Raw genomic sequence first — 11,196 nt, 5'->3', positions numbered from 1 at the left:
GAAGGTCTAAGCCAGAAGCTTTGAAAAGACAGCAAAAGCTACACCCTAAATATTTTCCCTGGCATTTGTGAATGCTGTGTCCTTTGCTTCAGGAAGATAAACTGGACCCTTCTATTATGAAATAACGTAATCAATCATTTGCCAAAGCCTTACTTTCACAGCTGCTGCTGCCCATATGGTGCAGACTCAGAGGAAAATTAGTCTGACTGTCACGTAGAAAAAGGAGAAAAGTCATATCTTTTGCTCCATGGGATCAAGATATATAAATTAAGGAAGGCAGAGTCATGAACAAATGTCAGCAGTGTGGAATGATAGGAAAGGTGTAGAATATAGAGTAGGTTTTCTAGACCAATCCCGTAAGTACCAGCCCAGCTCACTCATATATGCCATCAGGCCAGCCAACCAGTTTCCCAACTTCTTTATTGGTCTGCTATGCTATTAGTTGATCAGGTCTTTGGCAATTTCTTCATATGTCTAACATATGTCATTTGAGGTTTTTGAATGATTGAACAGTAAGGCATGTTTTGGAGTCCGATAAGAATTTAGAAATCACCAAGGATCTCCTCCACAGCACCTCCAAACCGATGAACATGAGCCTCTTCTTCAATACACTTAGGTATGGACAAGGGCTCAAGCCATTCTCAAGTCTAATTATGAGAAAGTACTTATAATATTAAGTCATAATCTGCCTTAACTTCTGTATATTCTTCCCACAGAGCAAAAGAGATGATATTCTCTCCCTTTTCTATATGACAACTTTCATATTTTTTGTTTATTTACCCTGCTCTTTGCTTTGTGCAAAGTGTTCCTGTGGCTTCCAAGCATTTCAATTTCTTAAAAATGACTCATTTATTGAGAGCTATGAAAACACACCAGATACGGTACTGCATACTTACATTTCCACACCTAATTTTCACTAGTTTTAGGAGAAGGGTTTAGTTAATATCCATATTTTACAGGTGAGGAAGCTGAGGTTACAGGATCTGCCCCAGTTTAACTCCAGATCCACAGCTCAACCAGCAACTTCCACTGTGTCTCTTTTCTGATATAACCTGACTCTTGAACCCCATCTTCTGGCACCGTTCTTAAAATATGACACCTTCCCATGATTCAAAATCATAATCTCCATCTGAGTACCACAGAGGACTTACAAGTATAGTGTATATGTTTTGTTTGCTTGCTCCTGAGTTCATTTCATTTTTAATTTGGCTTCTGTCAGGAGGAACATACCTTCTCCACCCCACCATGGTCCCACTATTCCCTCTTATCTAATGCCTGGTCTTATCTGCACATTCTGGGTACATTCCCAGCCCAGAGTGGGCACTTGAGTTGGCAAGGCATACAAACCACCAATTCACCTTTTCCATTGCTCAAACGCATCCTTCCTGAGTCTCCTTGTTCCTTAGTTCCTCAAGGAGCCCAACCTAGAGTTAGCGGTCTCTTTCATCAACAGCTGCACCTTAGCATTTCAGGTCAAATTTATTTGGACCAAGATATTCAGTGCTATTTTGAATAACCCAGTGCTCTTTCTTAGGATGTTAAGTATCTTGGGATTTAAGTGCCTTTTCTTTGTAGGAACCAGGCAGCACCAAACTGGTGTTTCTAGCTCCCTCCTCTCTCATAGCTCAACAATTGGAGATAAGGGAAAAAGAACAAAAGTTGGTAAGTCTTGGCCTATTGTCAAACACCTGAACGTTACATGTCTTGAAAGATGGAGACAAAAAACAACTAAGATGATTTTCTGTAGTTCTCTCTCTGTCTGCCATAAAATTCAGTAGGAAAAAAAAATTACTCTTGTTTTAAGCTATTTTTCCTATGCTAAGTGATCCAGGTGAACAACATACTTCCTCTTGCCTTTGCAGGCTCTTCTTCCTACTCTCTTACCACATTTTCCCCAGAGAAACACGTATAATGTGGTTTTCTCTCCTGCTGTGTCTAAGAGAGAATTTCATTAATAAGATCGGGATAAAAAACTAGTCTAAGACATAATTTACATCTTTACGACAGAATATTTCACAGCTTTTGCTTTTGTGTAGGTAGCCTACAGACTTGATGTCTTAGTTTTATCTAAAGCAATTTAAGTGTGGTATGACTCACCAACAGTTATTTCATCTGTTACATACCCATACGTTAAGACTTAAAATTGTGAATATATCAGGAGATAGTGAAAAAAGTTCAAAAAATGAAATAGTTCTGCACTCTCTTGGAAGAACAAATGAATGGGTAAAAACCATTCCTACACATAATGCTATACAAATAAATTCATCACATTACCCATGACAATGGTGGCTCTAGAGAGAGTAGGCTTTAGTGTTTGACATGTATCAACTCTAAAAGGGTACATACAGTAGGGAAACCAGTCCAGTGAGGGTTACAATCTTTAGATTTTCCTTTTAATTTTGAAGAGAAAAAACTCTTTTGAGCATATAACTCAAATCCTTTGGCAGGATTTATCTATTATCTAACAAAGTTTTCACTTAGCATAAGCAAAACTAAAGAGACTGGATGTTATATGGAAAACACCTTAGTGAAACTGCATTATTATGAGAAATTCTACAGACACTATCCTCACCCAAGATAGCTTTATACTGAATTGCATTTGGACCTCTAGCAAGATTCTAACATTTTAAGCTATAATTACTGTACTTTTATAACATTATAGTTTTACTTCACAATAATACAGTTTTACTTACCTTATTATAAAAATTTACTAATAACATGGATATCTTCCTACTAGAAAATTTTAAGTTCTGGCTAACTTGAAAATTTCTGTCAGTTAATTCTAGAGATTTTAAAACTGTATACAGTAAAAAAAAAAGTATCACCTTTAAAATAAGTGTGTTTAAACAACAACAAAAATCTTATTAAATAAAAATAAAATAAGGAAATCTGTCTTTTTATCCAGGGTTGGAATTTGGTTTTTTTTTTGTTTTTTTTTTTTTGTTTTGTTTTTTTAGGGTTGGAATTTCTTAACTTGTTAGATTAAGAATGTGCTTTCCAGTATCCACGAACCCCTTACATTTATCGAGAATTTTATGTATATATGAATTTGTGTATTTTTCCTCAGGAGAATCAATAGTTTTTCCTCAGATTTTTTAAGGTTTATATGACTAAAAGAAAGAGATATATTTGATTTTTTAAATCCAATTAAAAGTCTGAGAAAAAAAATTAATTATGACCTTTTTTGAGATCAATAGCCACTGTGACATCAACTGTTATTAAAATGATGGCTGGTCAAGAACACCAATTAGTACCATTTAAACCTTTAACAGGCAAGATTTCTAAATGTATACAGTCTTCTTTAATTTATTCCCTATCTTTGTATTAATGCCCCATAATACTTCTGGCTATCTGTCTTACAACTGGCTCCACATCAACACTCAAAAAAACCTTTCTTCTGACAGGGGAAGGAAAGAGTCAAGAAAAAAATTTTGCTTTAGAGTTTCATTTACTCATGATGAGGCTGATGCTTATCATCATATTTGACTGTGTCGCTAGACCTCAGAGTAGTCAGAAGGGACACTTACAAACCCTGTAATGGGCCATCCACTCTCTTCCTTTCACAGACCATCCTCCCCACCACCACCACCATGTTTAGCCTCTTAGGTTATATAGCCTTGGAGGTATTAAACCTTTCATTTCTCCAGTTTCTTTCTCCTTTACCTAAGACTTAAAACCAGCAGCAGCTCTAACCAACTAGGACAACTTCTAATCATCATCAGGGGCTGGTTTTTGTGTCCACTTCATTTTCACCCACAGGTACCTCTATTTTGCACTGCTCGGATATTTTAAAGTTCAATTCTCTTAGTATCTTATAGTGAAATTTTTTTAAAAAGAGAGTCATTGAGTGGAAAGGAAACAAAATTCTCTTTCCACCCAATTGTTTTTATTCATCATTCCTTAGACTTTTAAGTCAGGGAAAAAAAAAAAAATGAGGCAACCTGTTTTATATCTTAGGGACAATTTCCGGGTGGGGGGAGGTGGTAAGGAGAAATCTGCAATAAGAGTTTTTTCTGTTGAAGGGAAGTGAATTCTCTAACCAATAGACAACCTGATATTATTTTGCTGTCGTGGATACAAAACACAAAACTTCTGAGAGAATAACTCCATTACGCCAATACTCTCAAAGCTCCCACTCAAAATTACAATGCAGTGCCGTGTGAAAACTGGTCTTATTTCCAAAAACACTTATTGGATTCATTTTCTTCATGTTTTCATGCTTGTTCTATACTGTGTCCTGGCACCTAATCCTTTGAATGTCTTCCTTAAGGGCTTGCACATACAGCTGATGTTAAAGCTGAATAAAGCCTTCTCTGGCACATTGCAAAAAGAGATGTTTTTATTAACTGGATAATTTATATCTCTTTTATTTTTCCCTCAAACTCAGCCTGGAAACCAGAACTTAACTGCCAATGTGCTGGAGGTAAATGCTTCACAGACACACAGACAAAGCACACCAGAAGCCTCTTCCTCACGCCTTCCTCCTATGGTGCTTTTTAACTGAGCCACTTTTTACTCAAGGGTGGCTCCAGCCAAGTCACTGTCGCTGCCACCACCTGCTGATTTGAGGCCTCCATAGCTGCATAGACCCCTGATCCTCTCACTGCTTTTTATAAACCCCTTCTCCTTACTCCTGACCTCCTTATCCACATCTACACTGCAGGCTGTCTCACTACCGACTTGTCCTACCCCTCCAGTGAGCACCCCCTGCCATTCCAGATGAGCTCAGGTAGCTGAAACCATCCCCAGCTGTGGGTCTGAGGTTTGCCGTGACAGCTGGCACCACCGTGATCTCCGCTGCTGCCATGCTTGCAATTATTCTTCCTTCCTTTGCTTGCACCACTTTTTATACAGATTCCCATCCACCAAACACAAGGACTGATTGATTTCTTGTCTGCCATCTTTGCTGCCAAGCACTTTTATTCACATAGGTGCAAATTATATCTAAGCCAATTCCATACAGTCCATCCCAAAAATCCTTGACAGTCATCCTCATAAGCCTCCTTTGAGGAGAAAGAGTCAATTCTCTTCACTCATTTTGGAGTCATTTATATTTACACCATGTTGCTCTAGCTAATGAGTTTGTACAGTGATTTGCCTTGATAAGATTTTGTTATCTCAAAGAAGAAATTATCTCAGAAATTTAGATACATATACATATAATATTCTGATGGTTATATTATAGGGAAAGTCTAAAAATTCTCAAAAATTTTAACCCATCCTTAAATCCTAGTAGATAACAGCAAATTCTCATACGAGTGTGTCCTGTGTGAATAGTTCGTATAGCCTTGTTTCTCACATTAACAATTGTTGACCATATGATGCAAATTCTTGTTTCTCTCTCACTAACTGCTACATCTTTTGAACCTAACTGTCTAACAGGTGTGAATGATGTAAATACTCTTAGCCTACACTGCAGAAATTTAGCCCTCTGATTTTTTGGAATTGTTTTTCTTGAGCAACTCTGGCATAGAAATTTGTGACTTCATTTACAGTTTTATATATCAGTAATTTCTTTTCCACTTAGAGCAATATATAAATCCTACACATATGACATCATTTAAATGTGTCTATATGACAAGTTGTCCCCAATAAATGATTAGTGAATGACTAAAATGCCTTGAAATTTTAAGATACAGATTTTCAGTCATATGTAATATATAGATAAGGGCTTCACTTTGAAAGGTACATCACTTTAGGCAAAAAAAAGGGGGGGATTTTTTTTCTAAAACTAATTTCATAATGAAGTTCGAAATAAGCACCATTATAAACAAAATTTTAGTTGTGATACATACTCTTTATGTTGTGTCAAGGTCATAAACCTGAAAATTTCATGCGTGGAGAAATATAAGCCTTGTGTTTTTCAGGACATTGCAATCACAGAAGACAAAAGATACTTTTTAGTATCTTTCTTAAATATTTAACAATGCTTTAGATGGGGTTTAGTATTCATTCAATGGCTAGATATAAAACTTTGCTGTGAAATGTTCCAGTTAGTAACTGGGCTACAGAAAAAAAAATTTAAAAAAATACCTCACTTTCCAGGGTATACCCCACCTACCACTACAGCCAGGAGCTCAGCAGACCTGGGCCTCTCCATGTCTTACTGGATTTTCAATAGTTCTTTACTTTTAAAACTTTAAAAAATGGTAGGGCCTTTAACCAAAGATACAGAACAGTGATAGAATATCAATTTAGGTACTAACTGATTTAATTAGCTATTTTTAAGACTCTTCACCCTGTGAGGACTTCTCCCACTGCCTATGTTTCTGCCTGTGTCTCTCATGAATAAATCAATAAAATCTTAAAAAAAAAAAAAAAAACCTCTTCAGGAGCCTGAAAGGCATACATATAGTCTTGTGGGCACCTTCAGAGCTAATTGTAACTGAACTTAGTTTCAAGTTGCAATTTAAATTGCACCTAGATTCTCCATGAGATGATTTTCCTAATAATTATTTCAGTATTACAACAAAGTATTTTCTAAAATTCTATGATATTATTTCATTAGTAAACTCCTAGTTGATTTAGCACAATGAAACCCTAAGTCTATTTGCAGTAAATATAAATAAATATTTTTTAACCTGTCATCAATGTTACTGGAACTGTCAAAATAAGATTCAAGACAATTTCCCTAAGTTTAGTAACAAATTAATGTAATGGTTTTTAATAAGAATTCTCCTGCTTTTAACATTTTAACATTCATTGTAACACCCTATAATAATAGTATTACAATTATATTTACAAAGAACCAACTGGTTTGGGCAAGGTGGCAAAAATATTCTCACATAATTAGTCAAAGTTACAGACAGGCCCTGAAGCATTTGGGTAGGCCAGCACCTCACATCGTTTGAATGCCCAGGGCTCTTTAGGTAGCAGATCTAGAAGATATATGGTGGCTTGTGACATGAGAGTGGTTTCTGCAAGAGTTTAGAGAAATACTTAATCAGTAAGCACAATCATTATAGTGGAAGGTTGATTGTAGGACAGATGTGGTATGGCTATAAAACAATGAAATTAAATTAACTCCTGGGTCATTTCAAAACATCTGCTTTAAAGTGAAAATTCATGGAAATATGCAATTGACTACCTACATTTCAGGCCTATATTTTACAAGTTTAATTTGTTTTAAAATAAGTAGAAAAAGTTCACAAATGATGGCTCTTTATGTGCATGTGTGTGTTTGTGCATATTAAGCTGTAAGGTATTTTAACTAAATGCTCTCACTAACGTTTTGTCTCATCCGCATGCATTATGTAATCTCCATCATGCTTCATGCTGTGTTGTGGATGGAGAGGCATGCTCAACAGTGGTGAGCTCAACCTCTGTGAACTCAGCTGATCCAATTCAATTCAATTCAATCAGAATATATATCTATTAAATATCTACTATGTTATTAGCACCAGACTGAACGCATAGAAACTTATATATGACAAGTATCTTGAGATATCACTGGGGATATAAAATACCCAGCTATAAAGCAATCAAAATAATGAATTATTAATAAACAAAAAAAGGCTCATAAAGTGCTAAATGAAAGAGCTAAATGAAAATCTGATTCTTCTGGAATAGATTGCTTCATGATAAATAAATCCAAACAGTTGTGTTCCTCATATTATCAGCTTGCCTAGAAACATCCATCCACTGGAGGATATCCCTAAGCCTGAAAACCAATCTCCTTCTTCCTGTCAAAGAAGATTCATTTCAAATCCCTCATGCAGAGCAGTGTGACAATGTTCTGACCACCCGTCATGACTCTAAAAGCAAATTCACCGTCCATGTTTATTTTATACTGACTCCCACTGATACTTTTGGCATCTCTGTTGGCAGGGTGGCATGCCCAATGGTCAGCTGATTCTATTCTTCCTAATTACCTCCTGTGCCCTCTGACATCTAAGACAGTGATTTCAGAAATAAGGGGAGATAGAGAAGACATTGAAAAAATGTACCCCATCCCTGTAGACATCAGTTTTCAAAGTAAATAAACACTTGACAGCTGATTGCTGTCATGTGAGTAGAAGTCTTTTATTGTCATCTAAAGGAATGATGTTTACAGGGGACTATGTGCTATAACAGGATGTCTTTGCTCTTTTCCCAGAGCCAGATAACAGTGAATGGAAACTCTGGAGGCGCTGTGAGTCCAATGAGTTACTATCAAAGGCCATTTTCCCCTTCAGCTTACTCTCTCCCAGGCTCGCTCAATTCCAGCATTATCATGCAGCATGGCCGGTCACTTGGTGAGTCATTTGATAGTCGTGATTTCCATAACAATTTCAATATAACAAGTACAAACCACATGAGAAAAATTCCAGAGTAATTTTTTTTAAAAAAGGAGGAAGAAACATTCAACACACCACTAGTTAATGATGCTATCCTAGGGGAGGAATTAAGAGCAGAGGATTCAACACTGGAAAAGTAGGCATCCAGCTATTCCAAGACAATGATTGCATCTACCTCCGAGGCTATTAGGCATTTGGGGTTTGGGGCAGAAAGAAAAACGTGGCCAGATAGGCAGGAGAATTCACATGACCAAAACATTCATACAGCACATTTCCTTGGATGGCAAATACCATCCATGTTCAAGAGAGCCTATTCTTTTGCGGAAAAGTTTTCATTGTAGAAATTTGTGTTGGTATATATAAAGAATTGTTAAAGAGTTAAAACAGTCTAAAAAGGGAACAGGCTGCCTCACCAAAGAGTAAACAGTAAACTACTGCCTCACAAAGTAATAAACTGCTCTTCGAACTGAGACCAGAAGACCATTGGCCAGGGATATGAGTTCCTTTCAGTAATGAGCCCTGAATGTCATAGAGAGTTCTTAATCCTTTGAAAATTAAGAATTGGATGAAAGAGAGGTCTTCTCCAGAAAAAAAAAAAATGAACATTTGAACATTCATAAGGAAAAATTTTAAACATATAATTTCATGGAACTTGTGACCTCTTTGAAGCCTCCTGGATAAGAACTTGTACTATACAATAACAGATATTTTTATGTGGCAAAATATATTAGGACTATTTAGAAAATAACAGAAGTATTTCTTAGTTTTAAGAATGTCAAAAAAAATCAAAACACTAAAAATCAAACCAGATCAAACCATCATCCGAATTCATGCTGAGAAAGTTTCCATGACGCTGAGTGGCTGGAAGGCTTCCAGACAGCAGGGAGGAAGGCGGTGGAAAGTTTGCCAGCAGCACACCTCTCAGAAAAGCAGAAGAGGACCAGTGCTCTGGCTACCACCCCACCACCCAGCAACAGAAAGAAATTAGAGCATGAGGTTTTGACCCCCATTTCCTTTTTGACAGCAGGCAGGACCTCATCTTCCCCAACCCTGTTTGTTGAAAAACATGATGTCATCAGCTTACCCAGGAACATTCAGCAGGCTCACTGTGGATCTCAACTTCTGTGGTCAACAAAACCTGTCTTACACTTACATGTAGCCCTGAGACTCATTAAAGAAAAGTCTAAATATCCTTGTGCCTTCTCTAATGCTGCTCCTGGGGATCATCTGTGAATCTTAGAATGAGGTCCTTTAGAGTATAAGAAAGTAGAATACCTTTGTGCCATGAAGTTGCTCTTAAACCATCAGTCCATGGTGCAGTATTATGATGGGAGCCCATTATACCTAGAGTTTTTTACACAGCTATACATTATCACACATCTATAGTAAAACTATAAGTTATTCTAGGCCATAATATTTCCCCAAATAATTATCAGAGTCTGACTTTTTGTCTTCATTATCTGTCTTAATAAATATGACTTTGTCCCTCCCACCCCAAGAAATAGAATACATAAATCCTTGAATGCAGACAGGCTTTCATATTAGAGCATATCAGTGTGCAGACAAACCATTCTACGTGGAAGGAAATTCCCTATCTAAACACATGGAGCAGATTCCAATCGGCCAGTGCCCAGATAGGTCCTGAGGAGCGTATATACATCTCTCCTGCCTTAAAGAAACTTTACATTGAGGACAAAAGACTACAAAAATGACTGTTAGTGCACCTATGGAAAAAAAAAATAAGGGTCTAAATTTGTATCATGTAAATATCAATTCATTGAATCTTGTGAACCATATTTGAAGACAGAGTTAATGCTGTTTGCTTAGGCTGGGACTTTGCACATACAAAGTGCTTAAAAAATATTTGTTTTTTTAGGAGAAATACCACCATCATGATTCCCGACTCAAATCCTTTTGGGGATTAAATGGGAAATCAGAATCAAATACCACATTGTGTCGTAATTTAGAGTTGGCTTGAAAAGGATCCTGCTTTTATGTACAATGGCACATGAAATCATTCTTCATCAGCAACGGATTGAAAATACTTTTCCACTGCAAACTCAATTGAACATAGCCATAATAATAGTGATAGCACTTATAAATATTATAATAGATTTTAACTTATAGGGGTCCTCACTGTACTTTCCCTTATACTGATGAGTTAGATCCTTTTAAGTCTTACTTGTGAAGTTCTATATAAATTTGTTACAAAAACACAGTCATAGCTTTTGAGATGAATAGATAGATATACATACATGTACACACATATATATGTAATCAATTAACGCTACCCTGAAACATTAGAACTTTTCCATATCCACATAGAAAGAGACCTTCCTGAGTACTGGATCAGACTATGTCAAGAATCATTCTTGCTCACCAAAATTTTGAAATTTAGTATAAAAAAGCAGGGAGCCATATTATCAATTGTGCCCGATGAATGGTAATAATGTTGACCTTCATAATTATCTGTGAACTAAGCGTAAGTGGAATATATAGTACACAAAGTCCTCTCTGTTTCTTATGAAAATATACTAAAAGCTAATAAACACGGCATGAAGACAGGAACATGATAAATCTCAACTAAATTTTATGCTTAAGGCAATTTTTATACTCAAGGGGCAAGAAGTCATGGGTTTTGGTATTTTAAAGTAAAAGCAAAGACATTATGGCCATAGTGGCTACTTAAATAAAAATCAACACCGATGATTTAAAATCGTTTATTTAATCCATAAGCCCTCACACTTAAGTACATGTTTGGATGTGGAGATTTCCTTTTTTTTTTTTTTTTTGGATGTGGAGATGTCCTAATGTGATCTTTGTTTTCAGTTTACTTTTACGAAATTGCAGCTGTATACTCACCAGTCATATCTTTTGTTCTCAGAGGACATTTCTGCACTTTCAAATAATAGTAGTCAGC

The 11,196-nt window shown here is 36.3% G+C and overlaps 1 protein-coding gene across 41 annotated transcripts in view; it reads left to right on the top strand.

Annotated features, from left to right (window-relative positions):
* SORBS2 (sorbin and SH3 domain containing 2) overlaps positions 1-11,196 on the top strand; it is a 216,621-nt gene that overhangs the window by 136,266 nt on the left and 69,159 nt on the right. For 20 of the 41 annotated variants that reach the window (XM_077848771.1, XM_077848769.1, XM_077848756.1 and 17 more), the window contains 2 exons: positions 4,388-4,423; positions 8,096-8,234. In XM_077848771.1, the coding sequence (XP_077704897.1) occupies positions 8,141-8,234 (94 nt within the window). In that variant the 5' untranslated portion in view covers positions 4,388-4,423; positions 8,096-8,140. Of the gene's footprint in view, positions 1-1,575; positions 1,663-4,387; positions 4,424-8,095; positions 8,235-11,196 lie in introns of all 41 variants that reach the window. The other 21 variants (XM_077848768.1, XM_077848767.1, XM_077848770.1 and 18 more) reach the window with 2 other exon arrangements.

The sequence above is a fragment of the Canis aureus genome, chromosome 15 (assembly GCF_053574225.1).
Source record: "Canis aureus isolate CA01 chromosome 15, VMU_Caureus_v.1.0, whole genome shotgun sequence".
Lineage (NCBI taxonomy): Eukaryota > Metazoa > Chordata > Mammalia > Carnivora > Canidae > Canis > Canis aureus.
Note: the sequence above shows the minus strand (reverse complement) of the source record. Positions and strands in the feature narration are given on the sequence as shown.